Raw genomic sequence first — 21,017 nt, 5'->3', positions numbered from 1 at the left:
TTCTTCGTAAACCTAATCGGTTACTTCCAATTACGTAAATCAATAGTTCAAACCACACTCAAAGGTGATTGAGATAACTTAATGTAGATGAATTAAAATCAAATCTTATCATTAATTATTGATTGAGTAATTAAGTACTTGATTCATACGACGGATCAGTTATTTATTCATGAAATCACCATTTAAAATGAGTTTTGAGGGTCACGCCCCGTCAGATTAGTGAAGAGGTCTCATCGTACATAGATGAGATGATTTTAAATGTTTAACCAATTGAGTAGTTAAGTGCCAAATTGAACGTTTCAATTGGAAACTTAGCGATTTGTAGGCTTAGAGGAAGAAATTTGAAGCTAGAAAGGGTGAATCATTACCTTGTACTAAAGCAGAAAAAAGAAAGCTAGTTTAAGTGAAACTTAAACATGAATGTGCCATACAGTATCGACGTAGAACTCGCCAATGCTCACCTTGATAATCTCGAGAGTCTAATCGCATTTAAGTCACTTTTGTAGATCATTTAATACTTATAAAACTAGACACAAAAATATGCAAGATTGATTGCACGTGAAATTTAGACCCAAAAAAAAAAAAAACAAATATATATATATTTCTTGAGTTTCTTAATACTTTAATGAAGTCGAGTCAAGTCAAATTTAAACATCTCATCTTTTTTAGTTGAGTTTGAGCAACAAATTTTAATACTCCGTTGAGCTCGAGCTAAGTTTCAATCGTTTAAGTATGTGAGTCAAGGTTGACATTCTATTAGCTTGACCAATTTGTCGCAGAAGTATACGTCTAGTGTAGTAAAGCAGAAAAAAAGAAGTCCATAAAAAAGAACGAAAAAAAAAGGATAAAAAGAAGGGCACACGGAGTGCAAAAAGTACCGTATTCCCACATTGTGTAACTGTAGCTCTAAAGTGTTTGCTACTCAACAAACAAATAACTCATGCAGACTGCAAATCGCTATACAAATCATCACGTGAAAATCATAAAGCGATATGGGATGCTACAAGTGGTTAGCGGCGTCTTGGTAACGAATACAACTCATGCAGACTGCAAATTGTTATACAGATCGTCGCGTGAAAATTAATAAGCTATATGGGACGCTACAAGCGGTTAGCGACATCTTGGTAACGAATACAACAAAATAAATAAGCGGTATGGGGCGGTACAAGTGATTAGCGACGTCTTGGTAACGAATACAACAAAATAAATAAGCGATATGAGACGCTACGGGTGGTTAGCAGCATCTTGGTAATGAATACAACTCATGGTTATAAATAGTCACGCGAAAAAGAATAAGCAATATGGGACGCTACAAGTGGTTAGCAGCAGCTTAGTAACGAATGATGTCCTGAAGGCAATCGTAGAAATGAGCAATCTTGATCTTCTCTCGGCCGGAGTAAATGGCCTCCGCAGCTCCACCGCGCTCACCCTGGGCTGCCATCTCTATCAGCATGTAAAGCTTCTTGATGGGCATCTAAGAAAAGTATAAGAGCACAAAAGCACGAGTTAGAACTCTCTCCAGATAATGAAGTTGATCATAAATCTTTTAAGGCCACAGTTATCCGAAATAACGAATCTCTGTTGCACATCATCACTCTAACACAGCAAAACTGCACAAGTGGAGAGATCTAAAGCTTACATCATTTACAGCCTCGGCAGCTGCATCAATGTCATCTTCAGAGAATACGTTTAGCTGTTCCAACACCTGAAGGGAAACAAAAGGTATGTCAAGTCAATGGTGATGTCAAACACTCCACGGTTTGGATTGATGCAACTTTATCAACAAAATTCTCCAGCCTGCAGAATTTGCTTTGCGAAACTTAAAAGAAAACCAGATTCCCAGTCAATTAAAGAAGTCAATCTGAAACTTTACTAATCCGGCACTTTGAATGAGCTGAACTATTCTCAAACATTAACCACATGACTTTCTTATAAACCTGCTCATCTCTTACCAACCCCGCTCACCCACCCAAACTTCCCCGCTTTCTGAGGAAAAAAGAAAAACAGAGAGAAGCAAACAGAAAAGCTAAGGATCCCAAAGTTACTATTATGTTTGTGTGCTTGGGAATATTAGTTTCTTTACAATTCACAATGTCTAGGCTAATCCCATATCCCTCGTCTTGAATTGAAATCTGATAAAGGGACGTTTTGGATACGAGCACCTCTAGACTCCCAACATTTGCAAGAGAATCAAAACCAAGTGAAGTCAACAAAAGACTGGTTTTTTAAAGCAGAAAATTTTCCTTAAAACAAGAGACTGCTGCACATTTTGTCCCCCTCTATCTCACGTTTCCAGCAGAAGAGAAATGGAGAAGGAACAGCAGAAACAAGAATACAACATGCAAATACCAAAACAGCATCTACAGCAGCTTACCTTCTTTGCGTCCTCCGTCTTCAATGTGGGGACATGGTAAGTGATAGTAAAGGCGTCGCAGACACCAACTGAATCCAAGAAACCCACTTGACTTGTTGTCCCCAACACAAGAAGCTTCTTACCCTGGAAAACAGAAAAGCCAAATATATGTGTATAATAAGCTAAAAAATTCAGCGATGTGCAAAGAATACCATAATCGAACCTCGTAAGTCAGTAGAAGTAAATAACAGCTAGTATAATATAATTAGAATCACAAATACACAGGCGAACATGTACATACCCTAATTCTTAATTAGCGGAAGCAAAATTACCTATAACATTTCATATACCATCTATTTATACCAAAGTGCATCTATATATGATAATGCCAAGTTGGATGCATCCACATATTACAAGAGTTTCTTCCCCCTGGACAGCCTTGAGCAATCACGTGAACCAAGGTTGCACTCGGTCTGTTGCATTATACAGTAGAACAAACTTCAGTGCTTCTCCATCTCAAACGGGACAAGCAAACTAGCCAATCATTCTAAGGTCAATATGGGGGCAGATAATGCCAATGGACTGAATCTTAATCTCTCAAACTCAAGTTCCTGATCACCACCAGCATCATGACAAAATTATTATGTTCATTCAGCGACATGACAAGGGATTTTTGCTCTCTACATTATCACTCGTATTTTTTATTTCCTGGGGAGAGGAACTAATTCCCACTCATCCACCTTCGAGCATTCTTAATTCAACAATACTAGTAACTTTGCTAGCATTAACTTCCAGAAAAGATCAGAGACAGGGATAATTACTCTTCACACCGATATTGATTTGTAGAAACAAGGCGGGGGAGAAGAAACAACCTTTGGAGGTAGTCGCTTCAAAAGGACGATCAATGTCTGAGATATCAAATTTGAAAATCGAGGGCCAATAGCAACATACTCCAGTAGCCTGCAAAGCAATTCACTCAAGTGAAAATGATCTTTTAATGTCAATGATGACAACACAGGTCAACTAATAGAAGTCGGCAGAATTTACCTTTCAAGGTCATCAAGGATGATAATGCTAAATGGAGATTTATATGCATCCTCAAAAACCTATAAAAGATTAGAATCCATTAAAAAACCTCCCCAGACCATTATGGAAAATGTAAGATAACCATTGTTCGAGTTAGTCATGAATGGAGATGTAAGATAACCATTGTTCGAGTTAATCATGAATGGAGGGAAATCAACTAATTTACAATTCCTCAAACCGCTAATCGACCAGAAATACAGGTCACAAACCTTCGCAATTTGTGCACATTTGGTGCTCTCATGTAATCCAATCATAGTTTCTGCCGAGATCTAAGCATCCAAAAGAAAATCAGAAATTAAAACTTGATGCACAAAGAAGTCTTATTACTTAGAGAAAGCACAGCGTGGAGTAGAAGATTACAATTTTAACATATGGAAAATCACTGTCGATGCCAACTGTAGCTGCCAGAGCAGTTTTACCACTGTACAACAGACAATGATTTTAGAATAATCCCAATTGTTTTAAGACCATAGTAAAAAATGCTCAGAGAAAATGGAAGGCAATGTGTCAGAAAACCCAAAATACCTGCCACTCAGACCCTCCAGGAGGCAAGTGACAAGCGGACTTCCTTTGCTCACTTTAACTTGCTCAACCAATAGCATTGCTCGCTCATAAATGTGCTTATGTTGGTCGCCACAACTTACCATCCCATTAAGCCTACAAAAATATTTGCACAAACAATTGAGGCAGTGACAAATGCTTAATAGTGCAACTCCAGAACAAAAGTCAACAATTAATGAAACTTTATTACAAGCACACAAAAAATTGTGTATTTTTTAAAAAGATGTCAGGAATATCTAGGTAAATAAGAACTTAAAACTGACGCCATTTTAGCGTCTTCATGACATGGCAAAGAAAGTGCTAAAGTTTGGGCTCCCCAAGCAGAATTTGAAAACCACATCTGCAAAATGCTTAGTGAGATCGTCAAGGTTTTATGATCATTTTTTGGCAGAACAAAACGAATGTTTTTATGTCGATTCATCAACTAGGAGAACCTTGAGCTCTAAGATTCAGACAAGTCGTGAATCATATGATAGCATGTGTGAAAGAAGCATCTGGAAAACCCATTAATATCCGCATCGTCCAATCTATTTGCATAATGAAACTTAAAATGTTGTTTTACTGAGACTACAATGGACCAGACATGCTTATGAGAAAAAAACATGCAGCAAATCAAATGATCAGCTCAGAGAGAATTCCCTGACTTACTCTCATCCTTCATTCTTTCCAGAACTAAATCCCAGAAAACCAAATCCACCATATGATTCAACATGGACCCACATAATTGGGTAAAACCACATAATAAGACAATTTCTGAAACCACATCAGATAAATCTACTTATGGGATCGTTCTATGATGGTAAAGGCCAAGTTGAAAAACCCCACCCCAAATGAACAAGCGATTTTGAAAGACATCAACTCTCATCTGAGCTTCATTCGTTCTTTATCTGGATATTCGCCACTGTAATTACCATCCTTAAGTAAAAATCAGAGATCCTCCTACATTCTAATAAGAATCACTTGTATATTACTAAGGCCTGCAGCTACAGCAGCTAAACAATATAAGGCATTGTGTTGTTCTACGTGTATGCTCATATATAATGCATAAAAGGATTCGGAGAAAGCTTTTGCAAATCAACTTTTTTGGCTTCAACATTCTTAAATCTCAGTCCTCTAGAGGCCAGTAGCAAAAGGACGTCACATTATGTTTTAGCGTTTAGAAACAATGTACCTTTGTACACTTGTTATATATGATGGACAGTAAAGTTATCATTGGAGACCCAATAGAAGTATCAACCAGAGACAAAAACAATTACTGACTCCACTTAGTGGGATAATGCTTAGTTTGTGGTTGGTGTACCAGCAGATTTCTGGCCAAGTAATTTTGAAGGCGTTTAATTCTACATGCAATTTCCAGTCATACAATTCTTACTTCATTGGAATAACAGATTATAAGAGCGTTGCTATAAAGGATAGATATACCAATATTAGCATTCAATTATTCCTACCTGCATCTTTCCAAGTCATCTGTGGAAGCTCCAAATGCAGGCACAATTTCTTGAAGTGCATTCAAAAAATCATCCATAGTGACTTTGATGCTCTCTTCATCCACAGGCTTTGTAAGATCATCAAGACTTAATTGTCTATTCAGAGCATATGATACGGCACTTTTCACAACGCCTTCAATTTCTGCACCACTATAGTTCTTTGAACGAGCAGCTGCACAAACGCAGATTGCAAATAAGGTAGTGTCATCACAAGAGATGAACTAAGCACCAGCTTTCTTAGAATATACATCTTCTTTTCTTTGTTAATTAAGAATGTCCCTTACCCCTACTTCCCTGGAGGTGGAGGGCCCACCTCCCAATTCTCAGAGAGAACAGTGGCCACCAGGCCGACCAGGGACCCAATATTTCTTAATAGAATACACATAATACGCCCAGAAATTACAAGATTTAGCCAATTTGATCAAAGAAACAAGCAAAATTATTCGAAACTAATCTTTTTTTTCTGCTTCTACATGACAATGCTCACTCAAGTTAGCCACTTCTAAAATAATGAGTGAAGATTTGCTTGATGAAGTTTCATTCTAGTAAATGCGAACAGCTGACTAACCTAGTTCCGGAAGGTTGACATCAGGAGCAAGAAAAGAATTCTCTTTCATCTTGTTAGTGTGGATCTGAAAGATTTGCAAGCGACCAATCTCATCGGGAAGGCTTATCTCAACTTGTACCTCCAAACGTCCAGGTCTATAGATCAAAAGTCCAAAAGGTCAAGAACAATTCTTGAAAGCAATAATGAAACAATCTTCCAATAAGTTGCATGATGACTCATGAATGCTTTTTACCATCTCAGGAGACTAAAAAGCAGCTAAAGGCTTAGATATGAAGATCCAAAAGAGAAAATGAGGGACCACCTCAAAAGAGCCTCATCAAGAAGATCTTTTCTGTTGGTCATTCCAATAAGCAAAACATTGTTCAGTGACTCTACACCATCAATCTGAAAATCCGGAACTATCTCAGCAGAAACGACTGGTATAATGAGCATAACAGAAAATATTCGCAGAAAACATGGAAGTTAGTTAAATAACTTCGCACAATTAGAACACAAAGATACCCCTACGGACCTTTGTAAGTAGCTGGTTTACAATACTGTCATGAACTCCAGTACCATCTCTGGTAGATCCTCTTGCCTGCAGATGCAAAATCAGGTCATTTCATATCTTTATTACGAAAAGCTGACAACCAGCAGTAGTCTCAATAGGACAGAAAACAGCCATTTAAGAAGTACAACAAAAGAAAAAAGATCAACAAATTACCACGATTATCTTGATGATAAAGATGTGACCATTAGTACAAAGTGCAGTTAATGCAATTGACATATCAATATCACATCCATTGCTCCTCTTTTGTGTGTGTTGGGGTGGGGGTGTTTAGGGTGTTGTTGAGAAAGTACTGCACAGTAAATAGTTCTGTCGTACTTGATAAAAATTCCAGGAACGAATTAAGCACCTCAACATAACATATATTCGGTTAATGATATTTTATATTGGATTTCTGAATACTGAATTTTAGCTATCAGACCATCTGGGAAAATCCTAAAACGGAACCTTAAAAACTATACAAATCATGATACATAAACTACAAAGACAACAAAATACAGAAGTCTACTCTTACTACTTGCTAAAGTTGAGCTTACACGAGAACCAAACCCTGTAGACACAGTGTCCGCTATTCTATATACACTGCTTCCAAATCAAAACCAAATACAACCAGTTAAAAAGATCCTTAAAATTAAGAAATGAAAGGAAAGACGAAGTTGCTCAAGCAATTGATATAAGCAACAGCCCAAAGCTATTCAGCACCGTAGAGGACAGAAATGCATATGTCGACCAGATTATCCCATACCTTGCATATAGCATCAATTTCGTCAAAAATGATAACATGTAAATCACTCTCATCGCCTGAAAATTAATGAGAGGCATAAGTTACAGATAATAGCCAAGGAGAATGATAAATCCAATTCACATACTCAATTACCGCGAGTCCTCTGATCCTGTTCAGCATCAGCAAATAAATCTCTAACGTTCTTCTCGGTTTCACCAACAAATTTGCTTAACACTTCAGGACCATTAACTATCTGGCAGAGAAAATGAAGTCAAAGTTGATAAAACATATACACATTCATATAATTTACAATCTGAGTAGGTAGGTCTACATCCGTAAGATCAAAGGTCAGTTCGCATACTTACATCTTAGAGATGATTCAAACATCTTCAACAAAATAAGTAAACCGCCACAAGAACAGTAATGAGGCTATGTCCAATAGGATTCAACGTTTTGAAAAAAAAAAAAAAACTAGAGACTTGTCCGAAGCAAAGGGGAGAAATAAAAGCCAGGCAGCAATAAACTTTTAAGCCCTCAACCTTCTTGGAAACTAAATATTATTGATTAATATCACAGATGCCAATCTTGGATTAAGCCTTTCACGAAAATAGCATGCATAGTAATTGAACAACCACAGGAGGAAACATATCATACCTTTGGATCTTTGCCGTTCAACATCTTCCCTATTTGACGAGCAATTAGGGTTTTGCCAGTGCCAGGAGGCCCATAAAGCAGCATACCTTTTACGTGTTTAATACCAAGCCTGGAATCGACCTTGTATTAGAGAAAGAAAAACTGCACCAGACTATAAACCATCATATAAATGGCAAAGCCCAGAATTCTGGTTTCTTTACTTGCTAGTCACATGAGAGGGGAAAACACGAGAAGCAAAAGCCCTTCGAAATATATCTGCAAACTCTGCACTCAAGCCACCAATGCCTAAGGACTCAAGGTTAAATTCCTTCTGCCTAAATATGTTGCTACTGGCAGCTTCACGTTGATTGACGACCTGAAGAACAAGACACAAAAGTCGAGACAGAATCAAGAAAATTACCACATCATAGATCAATGGCCAAAAAAACCATATCAGGAATATGCTCACTATCAAAGACTCACACAAGAACCTAAAAGGATGTTCACTATTTCTACAAGCACTAAGTGCACAGCATGATTAATATCACAGAAATTTTCAGCTGTGCTCCATGAGCATGACAGACTCCCTCACTGCCCCCAAATTCTAATGCAAAATGCTTAGTTCCTGCAGCCTAAAACCAAATTTGAAGGATATACTAAGCAAAATTTCACTATCTCACTTCCAATCTGGATCACAAAATAAATATCACAAAAGGCAAACCGTATGCGATGAAAACAGAAAGACGTTAAAATGAAAACCTTTATTCCACTAGCATTCGATGCTTCAAAGACAATATATGTGTCATCTGAGATCATTCCTCTTTCAGGAGCATTTGACCTTTCTTGTCCCTCCACAGCCGCTTGATTGACTGTGAAGATATAGTTGTTCCCATGATACTCAAATGATACCCTTTGCCCTACTGTCATAACCTAAAAAAACATTTACAAGCCAATTTACATCAAAAACTTTATATATCAGAGACAGAAAGGAGATATGCATGTCCAAGACAAATTCATAATAGTCATGGACGCAAATAAATACATGAACTTTCAAAGTCCCATTTCAATAATTTTAGCAAATATACAATCATAGAATTTAGTAATTTCATACTTCACTAAGTCCTTGACAACGAGATGTAAAGGTACCAGATGCAATCCTATGCTAAATATGCAAGTACCTCCAAGTGCACCATCTACACTCATTTAATATAAAGAATGCATTTCAAAGAGATGACATACTATACTAAGTCCTTGGCAAGGAGATATTAGAGATCCAAGACGCAATCCTACCTCAGCAATCCTATGCCGAATTGGCACCTTTATCTAGAAGCGCCCCTATGCTTGGGTTCTTTTCCTACCTATGAAGAGAATGGATTTCAAATACACTAAGACGCAGGAGCAAGTTCCCAAAAATTCTCTCGTAATAAGTCTGTTGGTTCTCCTCAGTACTTCATTATGTAGCAGGAGTTGTTCACCAGCTCAAGTTTTATTGTTCAATGAATCACCTACTCATCGAAAACAAAATATCTCATTCAAATGATTAATACTGTTTGGGATGAAAGTCAGAGAAACTTAGATAATCCTAGAAATAACCGATGCTAGAGTGTTGGTCAATGACTAAGTAGCACCGTCACTAACACACGTCGCGACACGACACGCCGACACGTCATTTCTTGAAAAATAGAGGATTCCGACACATTGGGATACGTTGTATATGAAATGTTTGTTTTTATATAGACATGATAAATTATCATGTATATATAAAAATATCGGCTATGAGTTCTTCTTCTATTAGGGATTTACGACTAGATTTTTTTGGAGCTAGCTGGGTATATTAATTTTGAGGTGGCTAGATCAACTTTAATATATAAAATTTCAATACATTTACATCTTGACTGCTAATTTATTGAAACTATTTAAAATTGATCCCGTGGGTATCGGAATGGCCTGTTGGGATGCCGGACTCTCGTGTCCGGATATGTCGGAGAGTGTTGGACGCGATACGCCTCCAACACGACACAGAAGTCTCCGGAGATTATCCGTGCTTCCTAGGTTAGTGATATGCGTGCAGTTTAAGTGGAAATCCCCACAATAACTTCCTTCATAAAACTCATACTACTGATCAACTACACACACTCCTGGATTGGCATCATCCAGTTGGGTGCTTATGCAGCTCAATCAGTGTCACTTAAAAACGATGCTTCATCTCACAGAACTTTTTTGAGTCTAGAGCATGTTTAACTTCGTCTGGTGCATAACTGTGCTAATCAACATTGTTGTGGTGAATGTTGATGCATTTTCTTATTCTTGTTTCAGACTTGATTCAGCTAATTATAATTAGTCTGAAAATGAAGTTCTTATTCACTAGACATTTTTAGGCAGCCGCAAATCTCTGCTATTTATCCCAAAGAAAGAGCTCATTCACACATTTGAGGATTGTGATAACAGTGATCCCAAGAGTAACTTTGTCCCACGCCTCATAGAATAGCAACTGGCTCATGCATTCCCCCAGAACGGGGGCAGAATAATAACTTGTAAATCAATAACCAGGATGGGAGGGGGGACAGTTAAAAAATGCAATGACGCGAATAAATTTGACTCAATGAACATAATCGACGCACTCCAGGACTGATGCTGGCATCATGTGAACTGGAATTATTCTCAACAACGTATGTAGTACCTGGTTGATAAACTTCTTCCGCAGTTGATTAGCCAGTAGAACAGCATCAATCTACAAAATTCAAAAGAACATAAGAGGAAGTTTCTTGAGACTGCTACTCTCGCGAAGAAATGCAGGACAGTAGGCTCATAACATGCACACCTGTTCACTTTTGGTTCCTTTCTTGACAAACTCCAACTCAAGCGTGAGCAACGCCAAATCAAAATCATCAGGCGGCACAAACCTACATCGCAACAAGCCTTGAGACAATTTCCATTTGCAACGAATGCAAATACCGCATTTTGCGGTGAACTAACCTGCCAACAGAGATCGAGTCCCCAGTGGAAACCCTCGCATGGCGCCGCTGAATGGCATTCAGCGCGATGTGACCAGGGCGGATACTCTCATGAGGAGTTTCTCTCAGTTAAGGCCACAGACAGTCATTGGACAGTTCGAGCAAAATCACACAACACCACCAGCAGACAATCAAACGAATAAATAGTCCTCGCTCTTAAACTAACATGCGAAAAACTAAGCAAAACGTAAGCTACAAAACCAACGATCAATCCTAATTAGCCTCGATATCTATCACTAACTCAACCATCCCGACGGAAATTTACACCGCGAATGAGAGGATCAAATGCGTAAACGATCAAATGGCATTTGGATTAGCAAAAGCGAAGAATCAAAACGAGAGTAAGCTCGGGAAGAAAGTAACTGGCGAGGAAAAAGGATATGAGAGGGAGAGGACGAAGCAGTCGCCGACGGAGGCGAGGGCGAGCTTGGTGCCGGGGACGGAGAAGTTGCGGAGATCGGAGGGGCAGCAGTAGGCGAGGTTGGTGAGGGCGAGATCGGCGGCGGGAGTGTTGGTGACGATCATTGTGGACGGCGACGAGGACTGGAAGAACCGACCGGCCATGGCTGTGATCGGGAGATCGACGTCGAGGGAGGAAGAAGAAGAAGAAGAGAAGAGGAGAAGAAATGGAGATCGGGTCTTATAATACGGGTTCGGGTCTAGACTTTGCTTTCGCAGTAAGGAACGAGAAAGGAGGGAGATATAGAGACGGTTTTTTAAGGTCGAGACAATTGATAAAACAGCAATTAAGGAATTCTTACGCTTTAAGGTTCGACCTTAAATTTTTTCCTTATTTCAAATCGAGTAAGATAAAAAAGAGGAGAAATGTGATATTATCTAGGCTATATTTATTTCACGAAAAATAAATTTTTGAATTTTTTTAAATTTTTTGACATTTGATTCCCGAAAAATAAGGTAATCCACGAAAATATTTTTCCTTACATTTGAAGGAGGCTTTTCTACAAATGAAAATATTTTTCTCTTTTTTAGAAGAGAAAAAAAAATTTCTTCATCTTTCTTTTCGCTTGTCTTTCGCATCTTATTTCCTTTTAATTATTCTTTTACTTTCTTTTCATTTTTATTTATTTTTTAAAATTTTGAAACTTGTATCTTTAATTTTAACTTTTAAATTTTTCTTTTTTCTTTTTCTTTTCTATTTTTTTTTTCTCCTTCTTCCTCCTCCTTTCTTCATCTGTCGCCCCTCCTTCCTCCGCCTAGCCATCGACCATGACACACGCAGGTGAGATCGAGGCTCAACCGGTCTCAACAAGTCCCGAGCTCGGCCTCGCTTAAAGCCGGGGAGCTCGAGCCTCACTTGATACCATCGAGGTAGCGAGACAAGCCTCAAGCGTGTCGGATCCGATGGAGTTGAGGCAACGAGACAAGCCTCAAGCACGCAAGATCGTGCGAAATTGAGGCTCAAGCTCAATTCTAGCTTGTAATCCGCTCGAGCTTGAGCTAAATTCAAGCTCTAGCAGATATCATCCTTTCTTTCATATTCCCCATGAGGCTTGCAACCTTGCCGGATCTAGCGAAATCGAGGCTTGAGCTCGATTCTAGCAAGCTCAACTCGCCTCCTTGGCGGCCTCGAGCAAGGCTCGACGGCTTCAAGTGAGGCCGAGCTCGAGACTCGTTGGGACCGATCGAGCCTCAAGCTCCTCGGCCTACATAGTAACCGATAGTCGGGCCGAGGAAGTAGGAAGGAGCAGTGGCGGAGGAAGGAAGAATGAGAAAATAAAAAACAAAAAAATATATTTTTTATTGAAAAATAAATAAATAAATAATGAGAAGAAAGTAAAAAAAAAACTTAAAAATTATTTTAGAAAATTTATGTGCAATGGAAATTCATTTTCCTTGCGAAATAGCGGAAAACATTCTTTAATTCGTCTTCAGATTTCAACCAAATACCGAAAAATATCGTGATTTTCCTATAAAACGACTTCTTAAAAAATATTTAGGCTCCGTTAATTTCGCGAAAAATATGATGTTTCGTAGAGGTGTCAATAAGTGTCTTTGACTCACTTTTTAACCCACTTTTATTAATTTGTCTCAAATATGGATTCGGCAAATTTAGAAAATGGGTCAAATATAGGTTTAAATCTATAAAGCATATTCAAATATGAGTTTTAACCCAACTCATTTTCGACCTGTGAGGTATAACTTCGCAAGACCACTTTTATTCACTTGTAAACCGCCGTCCACTGCCCGCGTGCCGTCGTGGCTTGCCTCCATCGCCTGCTCGACCGCCACCGCTGGTGACAAGCTTCTCTAGTTGACGTCCCGATCTAGTGGAGGCCAGTAATCAAGCTTGTTAAGGCTAAGATTCCCGATCCCGCTCAAGAGGAATCTCTCCCACGAGCTCAGATCCATTTGCTCTGCCGGTGCTGTTAATGCATAACCTTATGGCATCACCATAATCCAACTGCATCTTCGAAAGTGCCGGGTAACGGGAAAGCATGCCAAACCTAAATGCGCGAACTGCTGGCTTCGGCTTCCCCCTGCGTTCTCCCTCCACTTTTGTGCGGATCTCCTCCAAATTGGGACAATCCTCGAGACCGGCCATTGGAAGCGGCGTCAAGAGAGGTCCCCGACCCTAATCCAAAGCGAGAGGTACTGTAATCTTTCCCAGCTATTGCACAAGAATCCATCGCCATTTATGACGGCATTGGAATATTGGCTATCGAGAGCATATTTGCATCTCTTGTTCCGGCCTGTATCCTCGCAGTAAGTGCTGCCACCGAGAAAGTGCATGGCTTCGTTATTATGGCTTCGCACACTAGGCTCAGCCACTTCATTCAGATCGAAACCATGACATGCTTCCTCTCGTCTCTCGCATTCTTCCAAACCATCCCACATGCCAGCGGGCAGGCGAGTCGGTGGGCAGGCAGGCAGGCAAGCAGGAGGCGGTGTGCAGAGGCAGCGCGGCGGTGGGCAAGCTGCGATGGATGGGCCATGGGGGCGGTGAGCGGGCCACGATGGCGACTGGCAGGTGGGCGAGCTAGCTGGCCATGGTGGCAGGGCGGGCAGGCGGGCCACATTGACGTTGGTAGGCGGTCAGTGAAACATTTTTCACATTTTTTAATTCTATGAAACAAATACCTCATGATTTAATTAAATATATAAGTATTTAAATTATACAAGTCAGATCGGGTATGGATCATAAAATTGGTATTGTATGAAAATGTGTAAAAATGAGTTGAATGAGTCAATACGGGTCGTACCATATTCGACCAAACCCAAACCTGTTCTGACCCACCCGTTTGACACTTCTAAGTTTTCGAAAATTGTTTTGTAGAAAGTCATTTTTCTAGAAAAGATGACCATATTTTTCGGTATTTGGCTAAGACTTAAAAATGGACTGAAAATGATTTCTATTATTTGTCAAGGAATTAATTTTCCTAAAAAAATTACTAAATAATTTGATTTTAAAATTATTTTATATTTTTTCGAATAAAAATTATTTTGTTTTTTAATTACTTTGTTTAATTTTTTCTCTCTCTTTTTTTTCTTCTTCCTTCTTTAATTTTTTCTCAACTGGTCACTGGCCGGCCACATGCCAGACTCGGCCTCATCGGAGGCCAGCAAGTTTAGGTTGAGCCTCGCCGGATCTGGCTTGGCCTCGAGCAAAGGTCAGCGTGGAGGTCATCCCTCCGACCAATGGGCCCGAGCTTGGTAGGAATGGGAACGTCACAACCGAGGCAGCTGAAGAAGACTCTTAGGGACGCGCAGGCGTGCCGCAAGCGGCGGCGCTCCTTGATGCCGATGTACCTGAGCTCCAGGTAAGTGTAGACCGGCATGGCGTAGATTTGGAATGCGCTGAGGCAGTTGGCTACTACGTGGAGGTAGATCAGGCCCATCAAAGCTTTGGTGTGTCGTGGCCGTGAGATTGAGGGAAAGCAACGTAGAGTTCTATGTTTGGGATTTCGTTTCCATAGGCTCGCCTCGCTAGATTCAATGAGGCTCGGCCTCCCTCGAGGCCAATGACGCAGAGGCTCGCCAGCCCGCGTGTCATGGTAGATCACCGGGCGGCTAGCGTTGCCGAGGTCCGCCGTTGTCGGGAGGAAGGAGGGAAGGAGGGAGCAGTAGGTGGAGGAAGGAGGAGAAAGGAGGAAAGAAAAAATGAAAAGAAAAAGACAAAAAGAATAAAGAAAATAAAGAAGGAAGTAAATATATTAAAAAAATAAAAAATTTGAATTTTAAAAAAATTATAATTAATGAAAAAAAGTAAAAATATAATTATGAAAAAAGGAAGTATTGAAATAAATAAGGAAGGAAAGATGAGGAAAATATTTTCCCCACTTTTGAAGAGATTTTTTTCAAGGATGGAAAATATTTTCTAGACTAGCTTATTTTCCGCAAACTAAATGCCGGAAAATCTGAAAAATGTTTACTGAGAAGTTATTTTCCGTGAAACAAACGGAAACTGAGAAACGCTTCATTTTTTGCAAAATAAACGAAGCCTAAATATCTTATGAATTGTCGAAATATTCCATCTATGTTTAGCGTAACCTAATATAAGATTGGAAATCTCAGAAGAAAAAAGTTATGAAAATCTGCGAACTAAGATAAGAATGACAAAACGAACTCATTTGAAAATCTTTGCAAATCTTCGCACCAGTTTCAAGGAAATGCACCTGAGGAGCAAGCCGAATCTCAACAGACACGACTCCTAGTACGCCTCATGAACAACGGAAGGCACTTCGTGTTGGTCATGCGACCGGATTCGATGGCCGAAGAAAGCCGTGGCGCCATCCCGAAGGAGCTGAGGGAGGAGATAGCAGAGAAGGGGCGCGTCGTGGGGCAGGCCGGCAGGAGGAGGTTCTGCACCATGGCCCTGTCACGGCGTTCCTGAGGAGCAAGTGGAAACTCGATGTTCGAGTGCATGGCTGCTGCAAAGCCGATGGCGCATTGGCCGTTCTTCGCCGATGAGCAAGTGAGCGGCCGGCTCGTCAGTCACGCTGAAAAGGTCAGGCTCCACGTGAAGGACGTATGCAATAGTGTGGTGAAAAGGATGGTTTATGTAAACATCGCACGATAATCGTCTTTAGACTCCATTTCACCTTCACTCGTCGATCGCTACCTAGCTATCGTGACCGGCATGGTTAGAGGTGACGGCAATTGCGCGGTGGTCGAAAGTGACGATAATCGGCTATTTTGGTGGTGGTCCTCATGCGGTGGCCGGTGAAACAATTTCGAACTGTATCACTCCATGGTGAAAAATAACAAAAATTGTTAATTTAACAAATTTTTTAGGGTAATACCACAGAAAATCTCAAATTGGTATACCTGTGATAAATTTACCACAAACTATTTTTTTACGACAAAAAATCCCAAATTAATACACTTATGACTAATTTACTCCAAACTGGTTTATCCGTGACAAATTTACCATCCGATAGTTGTCGTTAAATTTAACCATCAAATTGTTGAGTTGGATGACACATAACAATTCACGAGTGCATCGGTTTAGGGCTTTTACCCTATATTTGTCACGGGTGTATTAGTTTAGGATTTTTCGTGGTATTAACCCAATTTAATGGAGGGTAAATTTATTATAGGTATACTAGTTTAAGATTTTTCGTGTTAAAGAAAATTATTTAGGTGTAAATTTGTCACAGGTTATTAATTTGGGATTTTCCATAGTTAAAAAAATAATTTGAGATAAATTTGTCAGAAGTGCGCCAATTTGAGGTGCTTCGTGGTATTAACCTATTTTTTTTATTCCATATTTGGCTAACATAACAGTTTTTTGTGACTGTCAGAATAACAACATATTGTAGGCCATAAATTCTTGAAAGATTGAACCTCACAATAATTCTTAATTATTTGTTATCTATTTTTTTTATGGCTCACAACATGTTGTCAATCTCACAATAAAAAAAAAATAATGTAAGCATATTCATTTTTATCCGATCCAGATTTATCCTACCCCCATGTCGGATTTCTTACCTAGCCTTTTTATGTGGATGTATCAGGTTTATCCGATCCGAAGAACATCACCAAACACACCGGATAAGGTAACTACCTGTCCGAACTCAAATTGGTGTATGGCACGCGCCGATTATATTTGTCCAAATGGATATGTTGCATCGAACTTGATGGGGGCTTGGATCATCTTCATTTGAAACATAATGGTGGTAGAGTCGAAACTTCGACCCAATTTGTCCGCCGTTACCGGTTACTTATGGCTTGCCTTTGAAAATTCGAAAACGAAAGGTCAAAGTTTTAGGTTCGAAAAAAATTATGTATAGCATTCTACTAGTCGATATCGGCAAATCTAGGAATGTTTCAATTGTTTCAGGGCAAAGAAAATCTGACGTGTGAGCTTTGGCAAAGAAAGTACAATACCCTGCCGATACGTTTCAAGGCTGTGCTCTTTGTCGTAGTACATCGTTTTTTTGGACACGAGCTCCTAAAAGGGGGACACTGGGACCTTGCTCGGCTTTGGGACGCGATATGTCGAGCGAATGTGTAATTGTATCGCACAATTAAACACTTCATAATGGGCACTAATCAGTGACTAATTTATTGAATTACGAAATTAAAAAATAAAAAAAATTAACTGTTGTGTACTAGCGAAGCAGTGCGATTGTTCACAAAGGAGTTGCAGTTATCCTTTTTGTATTTTAATTTCGAAATTTTATTTTGCCTAATAGCTATTTGGCACTCTTGCAACCTTTGAAAGACTGTAATTTTTCCAGACATGACAGTTTTTGGATATGAAGAGTTGTATTTGAATTTCACAGATTTTAGACATGAATAGTTGCATTCTTTTAAAACATGAAAAGTTGTGATCTTTTTGGAATAACATGTCTATTTCACAGAGTTCTTTGCGGCTATATATATGCAAAGATTACTTCATCTTCCATCTTCCATCGTCCATTTTCCCTTTTTTCTTTCCACGGAAATATAGCCAACTTTTTCATTATTTCCCTTTGAGAGTTCTTGGAGAAATATGATAATTGCTATCTATTATTCTCATTTGAGACTTTGTTGTATTCGAGAGGGTTTTTGCCGGTAACAATTAACAACGTCGCGAGGCAAAATAATTCCTCCAAAAGAGTGTTATCATGCCTCAAAGTTTAATTCCATTTCATCCCATTCGTTCATCAATGTTTACCAACGGCCCTCGTGTGCTATTACCATTTTACCAAAATCATCATCTCCTCCAGAGCTTCGATTGAATCTTATCTCTTGGAGCAATATATGCTATGTCCGATGCAAGTATGGAGGCTGTTGGTAATTGCAAATTAATTTCATTGACAAATGCAAGGATGCTTAGGACAGGAACTTTTGTCAATCGCTAAAAATGAATTGATGCACGAGAATTGCAATAGTTGCTTACCTGCCAATCATCTATGTTCTTCATGTACTCCTTAGAAAGACCAGTTTCTGCTCTTCGAGGAGATGTTGATGTTTGTTCGTAAAACAAACAAAATGGTGTCTGTTACTTGTCCCACATGGGAAAGATTGTAAAGTGTGAGATAGGCTATTCTTACTGTCTAACGGAGAAATTATTTAAGTGGGTTAGACCACACTATACCCGCAAAATTGGCACTAATTAATGATGTTTGTATCTTTTTGAATAGAAATGGAAAATAGGGAATTAAAAAATATTGAACAATGAGCATAACTGTAAAATATATATGTGTGTGTGTGTATGTACTGGAAATATCACAATTTTTCACATCTGAAAAGAATGTAACTCTTCATGTCTGAAAAGATACAGACGTATTTTCCATTATTTTCCCTTTGGGAGTTTTTGGGAGCATATTAGAATTGCTATATAATATAATATTATCGCTTGAGACTTTGTTGTGACCTGAGATCTTCTTCAGTAACCATTAGCAACATATGTGGGGTAAATAATTCTTTAAAAAGAGTGTTATCGCGCTTCAAAGTCTGATTCCTATGCGTGCCTCTGCTGTTTGCTCTGCTCAAACATGCAACTAAACCCTTTTAAGGACCAAGGAATGCCTAGTTGTATGCATTAAAGCGTTAACTCCCTTAAACAAGGTATTACCTTGAAGTCTATGAAGTGAACTGCAACCAAAACCGGCAATAACTCTTTACCTTCGGCGGTGTAAAAAACTAGAAGCTTGTCATGTTTCCTTCGTTTTAGGAGTCTTTTTCTTTCCAAGATCTTCAATTCCACCATCACCTTCAATCCGCTGTGATCCAAAAGGTGTCTTAAATGACACATCAACTCTTAGACAAGAACCGTCGGGAAAAAGGAATTTGCCCTTCAGAAGTATTTAGTTTCAAGCCTAAGCTTGAAACAACAGCCAACACCCTCTGTGTAGGTGGTGGGTATGCTGTCCGAATACGAGAGTATGCCAAATATACTTAATTATCAAGTCAACTGTTCTAAAAGTTTAAGATTTAGATGAAGGCAAGATATAATATTTAACTGTTCTATCATTTTCCAATTTATATGAGGAATTGCTGAACTCAATTACTTGCTACTGTTTTTTCTCCAGCTTGCTGTTGAAGTCTATCCTGTGAAGGTAACTTAAATTGGATTAGTGATTGATGTCTAGGTTTCATTGCAAACCTAATTGGTTACTACCAATTTACATAAATGAATAGTTCAAACCATGCTCAAAGATCATTGAGATAATTATTTCTTTAATTAAGGTAGATAGAAAATAAATCGAATTTTAATATTAATCAATTGATTGAGTAGCTGAGTGCCCGATTCATACGACAGATCTGGTATTTAATCACGAAGTCATCATTTAGAATGACTTTTATGGTCACGCGCAGAATTAGTGAATATGTCTTATTGCACAAAGGTGAGATGATTTTGCGCGCACAAGTAATGTTTAGTCAAGTGAAGATTTGGATTTGTTGTCGAAAAAAAAAAAAAGGTCCATAAAATGACATTCGCACTCTCTATACGTCGAATGACAATAAAATTTCTAATTTTACTATACAAATTAGAAAAGGCAAAGTTTTTCAACCTGTACAACCCCAAAACTAGTTTAGGTGAAACTTAAATATGAATGTGCTATACGATATCGAGGTTGATTTCGCCAATACTCAACTTGATAATCTTCCATGCCAAATCGCATTTAGATCACTTTCGCATACTATCTTAAACTTACAAAATGTGTAAATTATCATCGCACTAGAAATTTCAAGGTCAAAGTCCTATTTAGATCTAGACACGATGAGTCGAGTCAAATTTGAATATCTCAATTTTCTTTTCGAGTTGAGTTTCAACAAGAAATTAATCCTTGGTCTGAGCTCAAATTTGAATATCCGTTAGGTTAAGTAGCTGAACCGAACCTCAAATCAATTGATTCATTTTGATTTTTCGATTTTCCTTTTTCATTTTTTTGATTTTTTATGTTTTTTCTTGTTCTTTTTTTTCCCTTTTTTAATTGAAGAGTTGGCGGGGCCGCGTTCATCGGCAAAGGTCCGGCTAGCCGGCCCCTGGGCGAGGGCTCGTGGTGCCCTAGCAGTCTCTTGGAACCAAAAAAGAAAAGAAAGAGGAAAAATAAAAAAGAATGATTATTTTTTCCCAAATTGCTAATGTAAAGGAAATCAAGATTTTCATTTTGGTTGACCGAAATAAACGGAATTGAAAAAAAAAATGGTCATTTTTACCCAACCGAAATGCACGAGTTTTTCAATTCGATGCGGTTCTTTCTTAGTTCGGTTCTGACACCCCTAATAAAAAGGGAAAAGTTTAAAAAAGGGCCCAAAGTGACTTCATTTTCTCAAAAAAGGGCCCATAGTAGATCTTATTTCTAAAAAACGCCTAAAGTGCCCAATCTTGTTTCAATGAAGGGCCCGAGGTCCCCGTCCGGCTATCAGCAACTATTTCCGACAATTGAACAAGGTTATTTTTGTCCAAAAAAATTAAAATTAATAAAAAAACCCAAAACTCTAAATTTAAAAATCGCAGGCGGAACGAGGGAAGGTTTACGGCGTTCTCTTCTTCTCTTCTCTGACCCATGCTCATCAACGTCCGTGGAGCCGGGGGCGTGCAACCAGGCGGCGGCATGCGAAAGGGCGGCGACGGCGCTAGAGGCTTGC

The 21,017-nt window shown here is 38.9% G+C and overlaps 1 protein-coding gene across 2 annotated transcripts; it reads right to left on the bottom strand.

Moving 5' to 3' along the window:
* Positions 1 to 1,173: 1,173 nt before the first annotated feature.
* On the bottom strand, positions 1,174 to 11,668 carry LOC115750381 (vesicle-fusing ATPase-like). Of its 2 annotated transcripts, XM_048276460.1 has the most exons (22): positions 11,356 to 11,668; positions 10,936 to 11,031; positions 10,781 to 10,862; positions 10,640 to 10,690; positions 8,719 to 8,889; positions 8,181 to 8,335; positions 7,981 to 8,089; positions 7,480 to 7,579; positions 7,348 to 7,403; positions 6,567 to 6,632; positions 6,357 to 6,439; positions 6,056 to 6,189; positions 5,449 to 5,659; positions 3,965 to 4,096; positions 3,800 to 3,860; positions 3,649 to 3,708; positions 3,401 to 3,459; positions 3,226 to 3,313; positions 2,375 to 2,497; positions 1,640 to 1,705; positions 1,273 to 1,474; positions 1,174 to 1,220 (listed from the first exon to the last, which is right to left on the bottom strand). In XM_048276460.1, exons 1-21 carry the CDS (start codon positions 11,535 to 11,537, stop codon positions 1,331 to 1,333), a joined length of 2,229 nt encoding a protein of 742 aa, XP_048132417.1. In that variant the 5' UTR covers positions 11,538 to 11,668; the 3' UTR covers positions 1,174 to 1,220; positions 1,273 to 1,330. The 2 variants fall into 2 exon arrangements, with proteins under 2 accessions (XP_048132417.1, XP_048132418.1); XM_048276461.1 differs by lacking the exons at positions 10,640 to 10,690; positions 10,781 to 10,862; positions 10,936 to 11,031; positions 11,356 to 11,668 and adding an exon at positions 9,106 to 9,244.
* Positions 11,669 to 21,017: the final 9,349 nt, after the last annotated feature.

This window comes from Rhodamnia argentea, chromosome 3 (genome assembly GCF_020921035.1).
Source record: "Rhodamnia argentea isolate NSW1041297 chromosome 3, ASM2092103v1, whole genome shotgun sequence".
Lineage (NCBI taxonomy): Eukaryota > Viridiplantae > Streptophyta > Magnoliopsida > Myrtales > Myrtaceae > Rhodamnia > Rhodamnia argentea.
This window is presented reverse-complemented; position numbering and strand designations above follow the sequence as displayed.